The sequence below is a fragment of the Mastigoproctus giganteus genome, chromosome 8 (genome assembly GCF_048544385.1).
Source record: "Mastigoproctus giganteus isolate SK-2022 chromosome 8, ASM4854438v1, whole genome shotgun sequence".
In the NCBI taxonomy this organism is placed as follows: domain Eukaryota; kingdom Metazoa; phylum Arthropoda; class Arachnida; order Uropygi; family Thelyphonidae; genus Mastigoproctus; species Mastigoproctus giganteus.
Window position 1 is genome coordinate 225,067,306 of NC_143582.1, and position 18,271 is coordinate 225,085,576.

The window sequence follows — 18,271 nt, forward strand, 5'->3', positions numbered from 1 at the left end:
ACAGAATGTATATCTAAAAAAAAACAATTCTTACTGTTTTTTAAAAAAAAAAGCTTAAATGATAGGTAAAAACAGTCTGGATTTAAAGAATTAGCATTAAAAATCTATGCTTAATTTATAACCATTCCATGCATTTTTCTTCTTTGCCATGAGCAGATCAGTTCATCTGACATCCATTTGGGTCTAAACCTTTGGACAGTATCTCTTAGTTGGTATGAAAAGCCTGGTAGCATTTATGATTACTTCCTTGAATGCTTAGAATTTGCTGTTGGTAACTTCATCAGATAGTCCCACTCTTACCACATAAAATTTTCCTATAATAATTCAGATTAATGTACTAACTGTGAGGTATTACACTCAGGACAGTGGGAAATGGGATAATTGTGTACTAAGATATGGCATTCTTTGAGCAGTACGGATAGGTTGCCAGGACAACTCATGGGGTTTTCTGTCAATGATATACAGGACTTTTGCTAGCAGGGATTAGGTGATTATCCCATTGTATAAGGCAATGATCGGGCTGCAACTTGAGTACTACATACGTCTTGAGGCCTCATTTTAGGAAGGATGGGGATTTGCTGGAATGGGTACAGAGAATGGAAATGAGATTGGTGAGGGGAAAAGGGTGGTCATACCAAAAAAAAAGCTTCAGGTCTGAAAACTGCAGCATCTGGAAGCTAGGCACATGTGAAGTGATCTGATTGGGGTGTTTAAGACTTTGAATGGTTTGAGCAAGCTCAATGCTAATCGCATTCTTCCTCTTGCTCAGACTTGCACTATAATTACTAACATGAGAGGACATAAATTCAAATTGATGAAAGATGGTTGCAGGCTAGTTGTGCAGAAGTTTGTCTTCAGCCAGTAGGTTGATTATTGGAGGAAACTTTCAATAATTGTTGTGGAAGTGGATAGTTTGAATAAATTCAAGGAAAAATTAGACAAACTATTGAAAGAGATGGCCAGGTGATGTGGAAAGTTTTCTTTTTCTTTTTTGGCTGGTGTTGTATAAGCTTGCTTTCTTGCATCATTTGTTAATAATACTAACATCACCTTCACACGTGGAAATTTCAAAAAGGCTGTTGAACTCCCGGGTTCTCCTCTAAGGTCTGGTGTTAGTACTACAAAACTAGCAACAGTCAGAGAATTGTGGCTGTTAAAGACTTGTCTACATCTGTTAGACAGAAACCAGAAAGTAATCTTCTTATTTTAAAAGCTACAAAAGAATGTAGCTGTGGAACAAGCCAAGAGGTAAAGGAAGAAGTAACAAAGGCCTTAAAATCTTCTCTCAGAGAGATTCGAGTAACATCTTTCAAGCTCATTAAAACTCAAGGGGTAAAGGTAGAAACAGCCTCTAAATGTGAATTAATAAAAACTGTGTCTTTGTCAATCTTGGCTGATAAAGGGGTAAAATCTGAAACACCCCTAAACTTCTGAATCCAACAATACTGATTTTTTTTATGTGGATAAGAGTTTATCAAAAGACAATACTGTACAAATTTTGTATTTTAAAAATTTTCAGGGTATTCATATATCTTAAGATGTCATTACAAATAACCACATTTAAATTTAGTACCTCATTGATTCTATAAGTCTGTTAATTGGATACTACAGTTATACAAAATATCCATAAAATTAGATGCTATTCCAGTCTAGGATATGAACATTCCACTCATACATGTTCACAAAATTCATGAGACTGTTATTGTTGTTGGATTTTCTGTTGCAATGGCTACTTAGGTCATACTGTACCCTGTCCTGTGTCCATTGCACTCATAATATCAATATGAAGACTGTCCCAATAAAGATCAGCCCCACAGTTGTTGTAACTGTAAATGGAAGCAAATGGACCATCAATGTTCAGTTTGTGACATCTATTATATAGGAATATAAACAAGTTTTAGAAATAGTAATTAGAGAAAACTATGGATAATATGCCATATAATTATAACGATAATTTAGTACCTTCTAATCATATGGATTGCGATCTTAAAATAATGCAAACACTCAAAAATCAAGAACAGTATCAGATGAAATTTGTAATGTACTTGTTGAAAAATCTGTATATTTAGTTCTAATCCAAGAATCATAATACTTAAATGCCAAAATTGTTGGCCATCCAGTAACAAAAACAATAATTAAACCTGATGAAAAACATCCTTGTTCGGTTATTTATGTTGTGAACAATGACCTGAATGTTACAACAGTTACAGGTCTTTGTTCTCCTTTTGCTGCACATGTGTAAATATTACAGAAAAGTTTGGTAGTGCTTACTTTTTCCTTAATTTATTGCTCCCCAATACACGATGTACACTTGTTAAATCATTTAGACAATGCATTTAAGCTTTTAAGTACCAAAATTGTAATTTTTGGAGATTTTAATGCGAAATCTAATGTTTAGTATAGTTCAAGTGAAGTGGAAAGTTACTGAAAGATTTTATATTACAACATGGTCTGGTTATATTAAATAAACCTAATATGCCTCACACCTTTTTGAATTCTCTAGGTTAATCAAATATTGACCTGACTTGATCCCCACATTGCTTCATGGCATGTACATGAAAATTGGGTCACTTCTGATCATTGTGCTATTGTCTTTTGTATCTCATCTCCACCTAATGTCACACAAACTTTCTTAAGGGAATTATAAGATACTCCATTAAACACGTTAAATGGAAGAAATTTCATTCTGCATTAACAACTGCTTTTGCAGATGCGGGAAAACTGGAGATTTTTTTTTACACTGAAATTGGTGAGTAATGTACAAAATTCTATTATTAAAGTGGCCAATTTATCTACTAAAAAGAAAATTAAAAATGACAAAATAACACCCTCATGGAATAGGAACTTAACTGAGGACATGAAGATGGGCATGTAGTCCATCAAGAATCCAGGAGGTTTCAGCACTTCAGGCTCTCTGGGCTTTCCTGCACACACAGAACAGTTAAAAATAATTTACTGAATACTTAAAAGACAATGTGATAAGTCCCACTTCAAAACCTTGCACATTATAGTCATAGATTACATCTGGAGGAGGAGGGAATTTAAGAAAACCTGGACCATTCAACATAGTCCAAGGATCAACATCAATAGGACAAAGGAAGGATGATCTACCCACTCTGGCTTTCCTTGCTTCCAAGCTTTCCCTCTCATCCATATATACATCCAGACAGGCACTGCCACAACCTCAACTCCATCTAAGAGGAGGAGGGCAGGAGGTAGATTCCACAGTGTGCACCCTCCCCCAGCTGTCACAGAACCTTCAAAAATTTGCAAGGCTAGCTACAAAGAGGGGCAAGGCAGTTGGCTAAACTCCCATCACCACTCCATTGATGAATTAACCACAACAGCCTCTCCCTATACTCAATCAACAAGCTCAATCCAATTAAACCCCACCTTCCAGAACATTTGACCCAAAAAAATGATATTAACTAGGTCACCAATATCAAGGTCATGCAGAAAGTTGTAATAAAAGTGTGTAGACAGCATGTACGTCAGCAACTTAAATCTTCTAGAAACTGAGTTCCTCACAACAGACAGATATTTCTGCAGATGACAAAAATACATTATAAAATTATAGCCTGACATGTAATCCCAATAATGTTACATCATTTTATATGGGGAAATTTTCAGGTATTGTCTTACACTAAATTATACTATATACCAACTGATGTTGTTATTTATTGTTGTTATTTGGTTTTTAGGAGCATTAGCAACTAAGGCCATATTGCTCCGGGATATGTGGTGGTCATTCCCTGACCTTTCCACATCCTCCGTATTTGGTGGTGACGGGATCGAACCCCGGTCTAATCAAGAAGCGTGTGCTGCGCACTGCTGCTCCTTCCCACCTGGCTACGGAGGCGCCTTTACCAACTGATGTAGACTCAGTATTAAATATACAAAACTCAAAACACTGTATGTATGCTAAATCTGGTATTTACCATGGCTTGGCTCTTAGGTAATTCTATTTTTTTCTGTAAATAAACTGGATTTATTAATTTATGTACTGTATATAATCTTTCTATGAACCACAATATTAGACCTGAATCAATGTTTGTCTTAGGTGCAAGATACATTTCATTTTTTTTTTTTTTTTTCATTTATTGAGTGAAGCGGCACGTGCAAGATACAGCTTTACTTTACATGGAAGTAAAAATTAAGTTTTTTTATTATTATTATTTATTTATATTTTTGGGTGCAAAATACAGCCAAAAAAAAAAAAAAATAATAATAATAATAAAATTTTATTTTTTTGCTTCCAAGTAAAGGAAAAAAATTAAAAATTTACCTAATAAGTATAGCTGCTAATAACTTCAACCCAGCCGTAGCTAATCTCCAGTTCTTTAATCGCAGTAGCTGTTCAGAAGATCGTACCACTGATTCCATGCCTGGGGAAAAAAAAAAAAAAAAACAATATCTTATATTTTCAATTAAAAATAATTAGGTAGTTGATAAATTTCATCAATAACATTAGTCATAATTATATAACTGATAACATCACAAGAGTTTAAAAATAAAAATATTACACCATATGTAATAAAACTACACTAATCTGATTACAGAAAAATACCTCTTCAATGTTTGTGGGGAAAAGGTTTTTTTGTATCTAAAGAAAAATCTTAAATGAGAGATATTAAACTTGGAACAATCTATCTGGTTATAATGAAGTAAAATAATTTTTAATATTAACCAAAATGCATTTATTTACATTAATCATAATATAAATAAATACTCATATGTGCTGTTATCTAATTTATATTTAACCCCAGGGGCTCACATTTGGTGAGTATGGGTTTGGCACACCCAGGGTCCTGAGCTGGATATCATCATTCTTCTCTTCCTTGGTGATTCCCTTTTATATCTCTCTCTCTCTCTCTCTCTCTCTCTCTCTCTCTCTCTCTCTCTCTCTCTCTCTCTCTCTCTCTCTCGGGGTAGTTCAGAAAATTTTTTTTGGCTGGTGCAGCATAGCCTCAGGCTTCCTTGCACCATATGGTTAATAATAATAATAATAATAATATAGCTTAGCCATATAAATTAGATAACTATATGTGGGAGTTACAATTGCATTTATAATAATAAATCACATTATTAAGTGCATCTTATTATAGAGTGCACATTCTAATAAGCAGGATACTATTTCAATGTAGGTACTGAAACAGCTTGAGACTTATTTGATAATAACATCATCAAAGGCACTACTTTTACCAGTTTCAGAGCTACTTGTCTCCTAAACACGTAACATATAGCTTAAGTATATTTTTATATCATTTTAATACAGTAACTAAATGCATGTGGGGACTATAATATCAACTGTACAACAAGAAGCCTTAATTAGAAACCTTGTATCGAACAGCATTCATTCTTCTTCATGCATTAAGAATCTGCAGATAAAGGAACCACTAGGTGGCAGTGATCCCAGTGTGCTGAAGTGGGATTTACTCAAAGAGGTAACTACCATCAGGGGTAAAGGGAAGGGTTATTGCTTTCGTAAAGGCAACTACGATGGTCTGAGACAGTATTTAAATTCTATACAGTGGGGCCAACTGAAGATGTTACCAACAGCAAATTCAAAATGGGAAGCATTCAAAGAACTTATCTTGGAAGCTACTAGGCTTTACATACCAACTAAGAAATATTGTACAAGGTTTAGGCCTAAATGGATGTCAGATGAACTAATGAGACATATGACAGAGAAGAAACATGCATGGGATACATATAAATTAACGTGACACAGAAGCCTATGACAGATATAAGCAGGTTTGTAACCAAGTCACAAAAGAGATTAGGCAGGCAAAGGCAGATTATGAGAAATCCTTGGCAAAGGACACAAAGAAAAACAACAAAGAGTTCTTTACCTATGTAAACTCTAGAAGGAAAGGGATGAATCAGATTGGTCCACTGGATATTGAGAGTTCAACTGTTGATGATCCTGCTCAGGTGGCTAACAAACTAAATGAGTATTTTGCATCTACATTCATCCATGAGGAGTTATTCAGGAAGAGGAATGCCAGAGGTGAGTTAAACTCTGGCAGTGAGCTGAAGAATCTTGTAATAACTGAGAGGAAAGTGGAGGAGAAATTGTTGAAGATAAACATAAAAAAGGCACCCGGGGTGGACGGGATCTATCCAGTTATATTAAAGGAGGCAGCAAAGGAAGTAAGCAAACCCTTAGCCATAATTATGAGAGCTTCCTTGGACTCAGGGGGAGGTACCCACAGACTGGAGACGTGCAAATGTGACCCCGATTCACAAAGGAGGATCAAAGGCCGACACAAGTCATTATAGACCTGTGAGTTTAACTTCTGTTCCAGTGCTTCTGTTAAAGAAGCACTGCAGGACCATCTACACAAGACTTCAGTTATAGCTCGGACACAGCATGGTTTTGTTAAGGGGAAATCTTGCCTGACCAATTTGATTGGATACTATGATACAGTCACAAAAGAACTGGATGCAGGGAATAACTTTGATATTATATACTTGGATCTTAGAAAGGCTTTTGATACTGTTGCACATGGAAGACTGCTGCACAAATTGGAGCAGTGTGGCACTGGAGGAAAATTGCTGTTATGGATAAAGGGGTGGTTGAGGGGGAGAAGACAGTGGTAATCAATGGACACCGCTCATTGTGGACTAATGTTATTAGAGGAGTCCCTCAGGGTTCAGTGTTGGGTCCATTATTGTTTTCTGTATTTAGAAATGATGTTGATGGTGGTATATCAAACTTAATGTCCAAGTTTGCAGATGATATAAAGGTTGGCAGGGTTGTCAAGGACACTACTGATGCTATGCTGCTGCAACAGGATCTGGAAAAGTTGAGCAGATGGGCAGAGAGGTGGCAAATGAAGTTTAACATTGACAAATGTAAAGTACTACATATGGGAAACAGCAACCCCAGAGCAACGTATCAACTCTGTGGTACTACACTGACAGTGGTAGAGAATGAAAAGGACCTGTGGGTAATTGCGCAGGCAGATATGAAGTTCTCTGAGCAGTGCAGACAGGCTCCAAGAGTAGCTCATGTCTTATCAATGATATACAGGAATTTTTCTAGCAGGGATAAGGAGGTGATTATTCACTTGTATAATGGTCAGGCCACACCTTGAGTACTGTATACAGGTCTGGAGGCCTCATTTCAAGAAGGATGTAGAGCTGCTGGAACGAGTACAGAGAAGGGCAACAAGATTAGTGAATGGAACAAAGGGTACTCTTACAAAGAAAGGCTTAAGTTTTGCAAATTATAGTGTCTGGAGACTAGGCACCAGTGAGGTGATCATAGAGGTGTATAAAGCCTTGAATGGTTTGAGCATGCTCAATGCTGATGGGATTCTACTTCTTGCTCAGAATAATCACCTGAGAGGGCATAAATTCAAATCGAGGAAAGACAGATGTAGGATAGATGTGCGGAAATTTGCCTTTAACCAGTGGGTGGTTGGTTGGCGGAACAGACTTCCATCCCTTGTCGTGGAAGTTGATAGCCTAAATAAGTTTAAGGCTCAGCTGGACAGGTATTTCGAACGAACAGAGGGGTGAAGTGGAAGTGGTTTTTTTTTTTTTTTTTTTTTTTTTTTTGGCTGATGCTGCATAAGCTTGCTTTCTTGCATCATATGCCTCTATTAAAAATCTACTAAAAAAAATTCACTGTAGAGGCATCATATGCCTCTACAGTGAATAGATAAATCTATCAAATCTAAATGAACAACAAGCAATATATATGGAAGGAAAACTTCTGATTGAAAACAACTTTCATTGTGTCTATAATATAATTCATATTACTGAGCTGCTTTGGCTCAATACAGCAATCTAGTAAAGAAGTGGTGTACTACTTCAACTAATTCAGCCAGTGTCCTACAGCCATTCTTAGCCTCAAGTTATTTGGCATTACAACAATACTAAATGGGATTATTTGCATGATTTCTACTTCTTTTTTCCTTGGTTAGAATACTGTTTTAAATTTACAAATTCTAATACTTCTCCGCTTGAGATCAGAACAAATATTAGAATCAGGAGTTTAAAATTAAAATTATTTCTGTTAAGGATTAACTTATTCATTCCCCATTCCATCCTAAACTCTCACTGTTATCTAAAATGTGGTTTAAAAAAAAAAAAAAGCGCAAAGGCTGTTCAAGACAAGAATAAAATATATCAAAAATTGGCTTGCATCCAAATCTCCAGTTATGTTTTTTTTGATATCATTAAAGTTTAAAACAATTGTATGCAATTATTAATAAATTCATATTCAATTTTGAAAAGTTCAACTTGACTCTTGCTCAAATGGTAGCAGTCAAGACCTCGAGTCTTTTGCCAAAACATGATCAAATTTCACTTGGCATTCAAGTGAACCTAACCATTCCGTACCTAAATCTGCTAAAAGTTTTCTCCAAGGGCAATACAGTTGTGGTTCTCACTCTCCCTATACAGTGGTACCTCGGTATACGTCCTTAATCCGTTCCAGATCCTTGGACTTATACCAAACAGGACGTATACCAAATGAATTTTTCCCATAAGAAATAAAGGGAAAATGATTAATCCGTTCCCATGAAAATAAATCCCATTGTTATTGGCATATTATACAATGTCCCTGATCTTTGTTTGGTAATCGATTTCACCCCCTTCACAATGCTAGCAGATTTAATAACGTCTTTGTTTTTCACAATCGTAAATACCGTCATTCTCGGCATACGGTATGCAGCAGCCTAGTCCCGGATATGCATGCCACCTTCATACTTATCAACAATCTCTTTTTTAACCTCCGTGGTGATCCTGCCCCATTTTCTTCGTTACTTGGCTCTTCTCATTAACTTTCTTAGAACTCATGGTTAATGAATTTACAAAACATTTACGCGAAAAAACACAAAATCACGTGAAAATTCACGGTGAGTTATAGCGTGGGCTGTTCACTGAATGGTAGAAACTGTCATACTGACGCTCGTGGGCAGTCGTGGCAGAGATGCCAGATCTTACCCCCTCTCCAAAAACTGAATTCAGTCGATCGAGGATGTAAGCGCGCACACGTCCTTGGTCAGTTTTATTCGGAAAGCCGAGTGAGGACAAGCGCGCGTACTGTGCAAGCGTCCGTCCTTGGTTGGCTTTTATTCGGTTTTTGGAGAGGGGGTTAAGATCTGGCATCTGAGTTGTGGCTTTGTCTTGAGAGAGGTAAACAAGGGTAGTGCGCAGTGTCGTGACTCATTTTGATGCACACGAGTCGTATTCCAAACAAAGGTCGTATATACCAAACAAAATTTTCGCATTCAAACAGGACGTATATCAAGTTGGACTTATTCCAAAGTGGACGTATACCGAGGTACCACTGTACTTTACATCCAGCTCAATTTCCTGTTCCCAAAATTAAAATTTATACCAAAAAAGTAGAATTCATGATATTTCAGAGATCCACAAAAAAATCAAAGGAAAAAAAAAATGAGAGGTTCCAGAAATTCCTTTAATAGGGGTATATTCGTTGCACTCATTGTAACAAGTCTTAAAGGGACTTTAACAACAAGTATCAAGCATGCTCTCATTTAATGAAAAGTGAGAGCATGAAATATTTGTTAACACAGTAAAATCTGGCACTTTACAATTCAGAATTCTTTAAAATCTGGCAACTGATCCAGATTTCAATTTCTTTAAAAGAAACTGAAAAAAGGATATTGAGCCTCTTGACAGGTCCAAAGACGGGCAACTCAAATGGTGAGATCAGCAGAAGGACAACCGTATGAGGAAAGACTCTGATTATGTGGACTACAGAGCTTGGCAATCAGGCACCTCAGAGGTGACTTGATTGAAGTTTATAAGGCTCTGAGAGGGATTAATAAAATGAATGAAGGTGGAATTCTCAGTGTTATAAAGAATTCCATAACTAGGGGTCAAAAATTCAAATTATAGGGGTTGAGGTATAGATTAGATTGTAGGAAGTTTTCTTTTAGACAGCCAATCATTGATTGCTGGAACAAGTCGCCCTCACAGGTAGTTGAGGCTGACAGTTTGAAGAAATTCAAAGGTCAACTGGATAGTTACCTGTGTGAGAAGTGAAGCATATAATTTGCATTTTCTTATCTACTTGGTTTTTTTTTTTTTTGCCAGTGCAGCAAAAGCACTGTGGCTTCCTTCCACTATATGGCTAATACTGTTACTAATTTACAATCTGGAATTCTTTAAAATCTGGTAATTTACAATCTAGCACAATTTCACAAACAGTTTACCTCAACGCAGTTGAGGTAAACTGCAAACATTCCTGCAATGAATGCTTGTGTAGAAACTTTTAAAAATGGATGGTGATATTGCTGAAGGTCAGAATATAGTTTCAGAATCAAATATCTTTATCAAAATTGAAACTTTGTGGTCACACCACACAAATTTATGAATTGTTGTAGAAAGTGTGTGTGGGTGAACAGAAGGTCATGGCATGATTTCACATTGGTCTCAAAGGGTTTGTTAATGTCAGACTAGTGTTAAAAGACAACACATGGGTAGACCAAGAAAATCTATGGACAACACACATTGACAGTCATTATTAACACCATTTTGGAGAAAGACAGACGTATAACCTGTGAAGAAATAGAAAATAAATTTGGAATACTGAAATCATCTATTGACCAAATTTTAACTGAGCTGTTACAAAAACAAAAGGTCACTGCCCAATGGGTAGAATATTTGCTGTCAGACGAATGACAAGAAAAGTGTAAAGAAATTGTGAATGAGTGAAGAGTTTTCAAAATGCATTTGATAGTTGCAATTTATAAGACATGGATGCAACATGAGGAGTTATTCAGCGAGGGGAATTCCAGAGGTGTATTCAACTCTAGCAGTAAGCTAGATAATCTTGTAATAACTGAGAGTAAAGTGGAGGAGAAATTGTTGAAGATAAACACAAGAAAGGCACCCTGGGTGGATGGGATCTATCCAGTTATATTAAAGGAGGCAGCAAAGGAAGTAAGCAAACCTTTAGCCATAATTATGAGAGCTTCCTTGGACTCAGGGGAGGTACCCATAGACTGGAAATGTGCAAATGTGACTCCAATTCACAAAGGAGGATCAAAGGCTGACACAAGTAATTATAGACCTGTGAGCTTAACTTCTGTTCCAGGAAAATTAATGGAGGCACTGGTTAAAGAAGCACTGCAGGATCATTTAGACAAGACTTCAGTTATAGCTCAGACACAGCATGGTTTTGTTAAGGGGAAGTCTTGCCTGACCAACTTGATTGGATACTATGATGCAGTCACAAAGGAACTGGATGCAGGGAATAACTTTGATATTATATACTTGGATCTTAGAAAGGCTTTTGATACTGTTGCACATGGAAGACTGCTACACAAATTGGAGCAGTGTGACATTGGAGGCAAATTGCTGCTATGGATAAAGGGGTGGTTGAGGGGGAGAAGACAGAGAGTGGTAATCAATGGACACTGCTCATCGTGGACTGATGTTATTAGTGGAGTCCCTCAGGGCTCAGTGTTGGGTCCATTATTGTTTTCTGTATTTATAAATGATATTGATGATGGTATATCGGGGACGATACAAAGGTTAGCAGGGTTGTCAAGGACACTACTGACACTATGCTGCTGCAACAGGATCTGGAAAGGTTGAGCAGATGGGCTGAGAGGTGGCAAATGAAGTTTAACATTGATAAATGTAAAGTACTACACATGGGAAACAGCAACCCCAGAGCAACGTATCAACTCTGTGGTACTACACTGACAGTGGTAGAGAATGAAAGGGACTTGGGGGTGGTTGTGCAGGCAGATATGAAGTTCTCTGAGCAGTGCAGACGGGCTGCAAGAGTAGCTCATGGAGTATTGTCAATGATATACAGGAATTTTTCCAGCAGGGATAAGGAGGTGATTATTCCATTGTATAAGGCGATGGTCAGGCCACACCTAGAGTACTGTATACAGGTCTGGAGACCTCATTTCAAGAAGGATGTAGAGCTGCTGGAACGAGTACAGAGAAGGGCAACAAGATTAGTGAATGGAACAAAGGGGTGCTCTTACGAAGAAAGGCTTAAGTTTTGCAAATTACAGTGTCTGGAGACTAGGCACCAGCGAGGTGATCTGATAGAGGTGTATAAAGCCTTGAATGGTTTAAGCATGCTCAATGCTGATGGGATTCTTCCTCTAGCTCAGAAAAATCACCTGAGAGGGCATAAATTCAAATTGAGGAAAGACAGATGTAGGATAGACGTGCGGAAATTTGCCTTTAGCCAGCGGGTGGTTGGTTGGTGGAACAGACTTCCATCCCTTGTGGTGGAGGTTGATAGCCTAAATAAGTTTAAGGCTCAGCTGCACAGGTATTTTGAACGAACAGAGGGGTGAAGTGGAAGTGGGTTTTTTTTTTTTTTTTTTTTTTTTTTTGGCTGATGCTGCATAAGCTTGCTTTCTTGCATCAAATGCCTCTACTAATGCTAATGCTAATGCAACTTTGACCCTGAAACCACAATCAGCTCAGTGGAAGCATCCATCATCATCACACCACTCTAAATGTCACCGGCAACAATCAAAAATGAAAAAAAAAAAGGTCATCATGGTATATGATTATGAAGGCAATATTGCCAATGATCATGTGCCACTGGAAAGATCAGTAACTGGAGACAACTATGCGACATTTCTTCATCAGAAATTACACCACAAAAATTCATCAGAAGCAGACATAGATGTTGGAAGAAGGGGTGCTCAAACACAAAATAACACAAGGCCTCATATCACACAGTCTGTATAGCTTGTTTTTGCTGATTACAGGCAGGAAGCACTACCTCACCTCCTTATAGTCCTGATGTGAATCTTTGCAATGATGATGATGATATATCTCCAAGTTGAAGAAACATTGGCTGAACTGCTTCAACCACTCCATTGATGGACTAATTACAACAACCTCTCCCTATACCTAATATACAAGCTCAGTCCAATTGAACCCCACATTCCAGAACATCTGACCCAAACAAATGCAATTAACTGGGTCACCAATATCAAGGCCATGACAGATTTTTGATGAAGATTTCTGTCTTCAGAAGTGTTGAGTACAGCATGACCCAATGCATGAGAACTTTAGCAGATTAAACAGAAATTATCTGAAAGTTGGCAGCCATCTTATTTAATGTAAATTATAAAATAAATTCATTTTAAATTAACCTAATTTTTTACATTACTTTTTGGATAACCCCCATATTACAGAAAGCAATGTGCCACTCATATCAATGATCATATTTGTCTTTAAGAATCTATACAAAAATGAGTGGTTTTTCTTTCTTTATAAGATGCTCACGTACTACTTTATACTTTCAACTGTTTTTGGGGAAGCTTAAAACAGCTAAGGAGCCCAGTTGAATTTAAACTGCATAGATAATGCAACTGTCTTAATTCTCACAGCAGAATGTACTTGCTTGATGAGTTACCCTGTACTATTTTAAAACACATAGCCTTTCCAAAAGGTTAATTAACCATTTGTTTAAAAGATGAGATTACTATGACAACCTGTTTCAGAAATAAATGGTCTCTCATTACATAGGTGTTCTTATGATAATATGCAAGCAAATAGTTGTAAAAAAATTTATTTGATGTGAGTTATCATATGATATATGAATTCAGTTTTCAAAGTTTTAATACAGCTAAAGCTATCTGCTAAAAGTAATGCAATACCAGGGAAATTTATTACAAAGGCAAGTTTACTCTGCTGTGAGAATTAAGATCACTGCATTGTCCATGCAGCTTAAATACAGCTACCCGTAAAAGCAGATGAAAGCACAAGATAGTTTAATTTCAGTTTGTGCTCAATATTTATTGAAATGTACTCCTCTAAAACTGCTCAAACACTAGGTACCTCTCTATAATCCAATAAATTTTTAAATTTGGCACATCTCTGTTCCTGAGGTACAGATTTTAACCGTGGGTTAGGAGAGCAGGGTCAATTTGATCCTGACAATATTTCAGCAATTTGTGCTTAATCATACTGTGGCCACACAACTGAAATAACTGTATGGATGGAACAGACAGCCAGTGGGACAGCTATTAGGAGCCGTCTACATAGCTGAAAGCCGTGTGGACAGCCTCATAATATCTGTTTTTGAAAATGTTTTCTTTGAATTCTCCATTGAAAATTCCAAAAATATCTGTTATCACATAGGAAAAATTCATGATTAAGTTAAATGCAATTATATGCACATGCTAATTGGCATCTGTCATGTACAGCTATTGACAGCAAGCTCACTCTACTGCCTCACACTTTCCTCCAGTCAGTAATGCCCTCTGGCTTTGTGATATTGATGCATCATCTGGAACCAAACCGTTGACATGTGCAGTTCAAGTTTTCATGCAGCACATGCTCCTGTTATAGACAGGCTGGCATATAATTTCAGCATTCTTTGAACCATGCGGTTTTTAAAATCTGCATTTGCTCACTGACAGGTCTAAAGGGAGTTTTAATTTTAAAAATTAATTAAGAATATGTTTTATTTTTATGTTTCACAATTGTGTTTGTTCACAAAAGATTGACAATAAGGACTGCATCAAAAAATTAATAATTTTGAATTATTTTTTCCTGATTTTTAAAATTTTCATGCACACAGAGGAATTTCAATTTTTTGCATGCCTTACTCAGGGTTACTGTATTTGTTTGAAAATACAAGATGGTGATCTTATAATTCTTAGCAAATAATATGGGATTATGCTACATCTTTGAAAACAATATTTTTGATTGTTACTTTCGTTTTATTTTGTTATAAGTTACATGTATACAGTTAACAATATTTGAATTACTTACCATACAGTGCATGACTTCTTGTAAAAAATGATGAATACTTGGTAAACAGTGAGATGCAGCAAAAGAGAGATCTGTATTTAGAGAGAATTGTGAATAAATAGAATTATGACATTAAGATTTTAAAAAAAATACCTTAATAAAATGGCATTAACATAAAAAAAACAAACTTTGAAACTTTATAAAGTTTGTTTTAACATGTTAAATAAATCGGCAAGTTTCTCAAAACTTATACAGAATAATTTACTTCCTCATTATTTCAACAGGGAACATAGCTCACTGTTGAAAAACAAACCTCATATGAATTGCTGAACAGTGTTTAATATTAGCAAAATTCAAGAAAGCAAACTTATACAGCATCAGCCAAAAAATAAAAAAAATAAGAATAAAGAAAAGCTTAGTACCTATATGATTTTTCTGAGATGTTACTAGGATTTTATACCAACCAGGATATATGAATTTAGTGAAAGACAAGAAAAGTATATGGAATGATTATAAATTGTAATACATGGAATGATTATAAATTGTAATACATGTGTTCTGGTAGTACTTCAGTATAACTTCAAGTCTAAGTTATACTGAAGTTGCTATTTTCCAAGTGTGTTACTTGGGAAATAGCAACTCCAAAACATACTTTTCAAAGAAAATAACAAAATAAGTAAAAGATCTAATAAATATAGAAATATGATGAATAATTCATGTAAAAACTACTTACTCTAAGAGCAATTCATGACATGTCATGAGTCCTTCAAATAAAAATTCTGAAAGATATTAAAACATAATATGTATTTATTTTTTTTGTAAAAATATTGATTAGCAAATAACTGTCAAGTTATTTAATTTCTCAGATACAAAAAAAAGCACACATTATTACAGAATGGGGTTAAATACAAAATGTCAAATTTATACAATTTTGTAATTCTAGCCAGGTGGCTGAGCTTGGGGGGGTTTAAGAAGAAGAAATAGTACTAGTTATGGAAAACACTAAACATAATAGGCCACCCTGCACTGCATTGCAATGCAGAAACCCAGTAAAAATCTTAGTATTTTTAGTGTTTCACTTTATTTTAATGTTCTTTATTCTTTTTTATTAATTTTATCACAGTATATTGAATTTATTTTAAGTTTAATTTCATATTTATATTTTAATTTTATTTTAATAAAGTATTCTGTCGTTTACTGGGTTGGTGCATAATGGCAATTATTATGAATGATTATTTTCCAACTCTCAAGACTAATTTGAAGAAATGCGAAGCAAGCTTTGAAATTATTACCAAGCTTTTTCTATATTTAATGCACTTTTAAAAACATAATTACTTATTAAATTGGCAAGGAAAAACTATTACCTGGAATATTAAAATCCATTAGGATATTTGCATAAATTTCTGATTTTGAATGATATGAAATGATATAGCAAATAGACTGCACTGCAGAGGTCTGAAGAACTTGGTCATGGAGAAGAAATATTTTTTTAAGTACAGAAGGTAAAGTAATCTCTATTTTAGAACATACCAGTAATGTCGCAAATATTTCTTTCTGACAGAGCACTCGTAGAAAACCTAAAAATAAATAAAAATACAGTGGAATACTAATAATACATTTCATAAAGAGCATTACAGAGGAGTAGCAAAACTATATTTGCCCCAAGAAATATTTAAACTTGCTAAATTCTGCATTGAACAGATATCTTCCTCACATCTGGCCACCAATGCAATGGCTAATATTTAGCTTTAAAACATTAAAATGTTATAATAAATTGCAGTAGTTTTTAATATTTTTTAATTTCATAATATAATTGCTAATTTTCAAAAAGCATTTTGGTAATGCTATCTCACTCTTCTATTCACTCTCCTAAACTTTCACATAAAACCAAAAGTGGACACTCACCTGTAAAAAAAAAAAAATCAAAAGCAAAATTACACCTTATTAGCAGAAGAGGTGTAATGTTTCACTGTTGCAAGAAATGTGAAATCTCAATGGGTTTATTATTATTAGCCATATAGTGCAAGGAAGCCTGAGGCTTATGTTTTGTGTTCTTCACTTTCACAAGTAGTCTCCCATCATTGTGGAAAGTGATGATTAATGGTAGTACTAATACAGGTTTTTTTTTTTTTGTTTGTTTTAGTTAGTTGTTGACGCATTGGCTTCTGTGGCCATAATGCACCTCCCAAGGTTTTTGCAGTACTCTGATCCAAGCCCGAGGCGGGATTCGAACCCGTGACCTTTGGGTTGCCAGGCAGGCACTTTACCCACCCGGCTAGCCTGGTCGGCTACTACTAATAAAGGCAAATCAATATAAGAACAGGCTTACTGAGCATCAGCTTTTAAAAAGTTATTGGTTTTATTCAGGTATCTGTCAAACCCATGCCTAAATTTACATAAGATCTCTAGTTCAACATGATTTGGTGATTCTCCCTTAATCTTATAGAACTAGAGTGGCTAAAAGAGAATAATTTTACATGTAGTTCACAACTATTCTTCCTTAGTTTAAGTACATGTTCTTTTGTTTGTGCCAGTTATGAAAGAAAAAAGATAGCCTGATTCTTTAATCAGGCTATCTTTTTAACATAATTAAGGTGCTATTGCAGCACATTAAGATTGCTACAAACTGCAACAAGAGCACTGAGAAATTCCAACTACTACTTGCCTCCTAAACAAAATTAACACACACACACCCTAATGAAAATAAACATGGAACAAGCAAGCAAGGGTCTGTGCTCACCCAAGGGTAGGACAGCAACCCGATATCATGCATACAGTATAGTGCAACTGCTGCCTGAAAATCTATAAATAAATTACCCACTACACCATACCAAAGTCAAATACAAACATTTCACTTAAGAGAAACAACTAAAAAAGAAACTTAGCGGAACCACAGTGACCACTCCTTCAAAGAAGCATCAAACCCTGTGGAAAATTTCCCAAAATACTTGCATTATTGTCATGGCCAGTAAGTACAAAAAGACAATGGATACCCTATGTGAACAATGAATACAGATTCAATGGAACTCCATATCTTAAATACATTAGCCAAACAGTCAGGAAACAACTAAACAAATTAAAATGACAAGATGAAAATTTCTGTGTCAATGGCCTAATTGACAAATCTAATGAAATACAAATGTGCACAAAACATTAACTAAAAATTACAAAGAGAAACAAAAAATATAGTTATAATTATAAAAATTATACTCTTTACTTACAATGAGAAAATAAACACTAATGTTGTCACAAATCCTTCATGGCCAGAAAGCCAGGTGATATTATGAGACAGTTCCAGACAATCACTCGATTCTGATTTGTATGAGCATCATAAGAGCACGTCCAACAAAACTACTGATGAAGTAATAAGATGAATGAAAGCTGGTTAGAAGAAAGCACTAGCAAAGAGAGCTAAGAGTGAGGATAAGGCATTCTTCTTGTATTAGAATACATCAAATAGGTCCCTTAATTGGAAGGTGCAGAGAGAGACCAGCAGAAATAGCAGATCAGTTGAACAAACTTGAACTATGTTTCCACAATATTT

At 35.6% G+C, this 18,271-nt stretch overlaps 1 protein-coding gene across 1 annotated transcript in view; it reads right to left on the minus strand.

The window, feature by feature from the left end:
- Positions 1-15,503, minus strand: part of LOC150082374 (uncharacterized) — a 60,105-nt gene extending 44,602 nt beyond the window's left edge. The window contains exons 1-3 of the mRNA XM_090380528.1: positions 15,461-15,503; positions 14,749-14,819; positions 4,286-4,385 (exon numbers count right to left, since the gene is read on the minus strand). Coding sequence (XP_090236654.1) covers positions 4,286-4,385; positions 14,749-14,819; positions 15,461-15,486 — 197 coding nt within the window. The 5' untranslated portion in view covers positions 15,487-15,503. The remainder of the gene's footprint in view (positions 1-4,285; positions 4,386-14,748; positions 14,820-15,460) is intronic.
- Between the last annotated feature and the right edge of the window lie 2,768 nt (positions 15,504-18,271).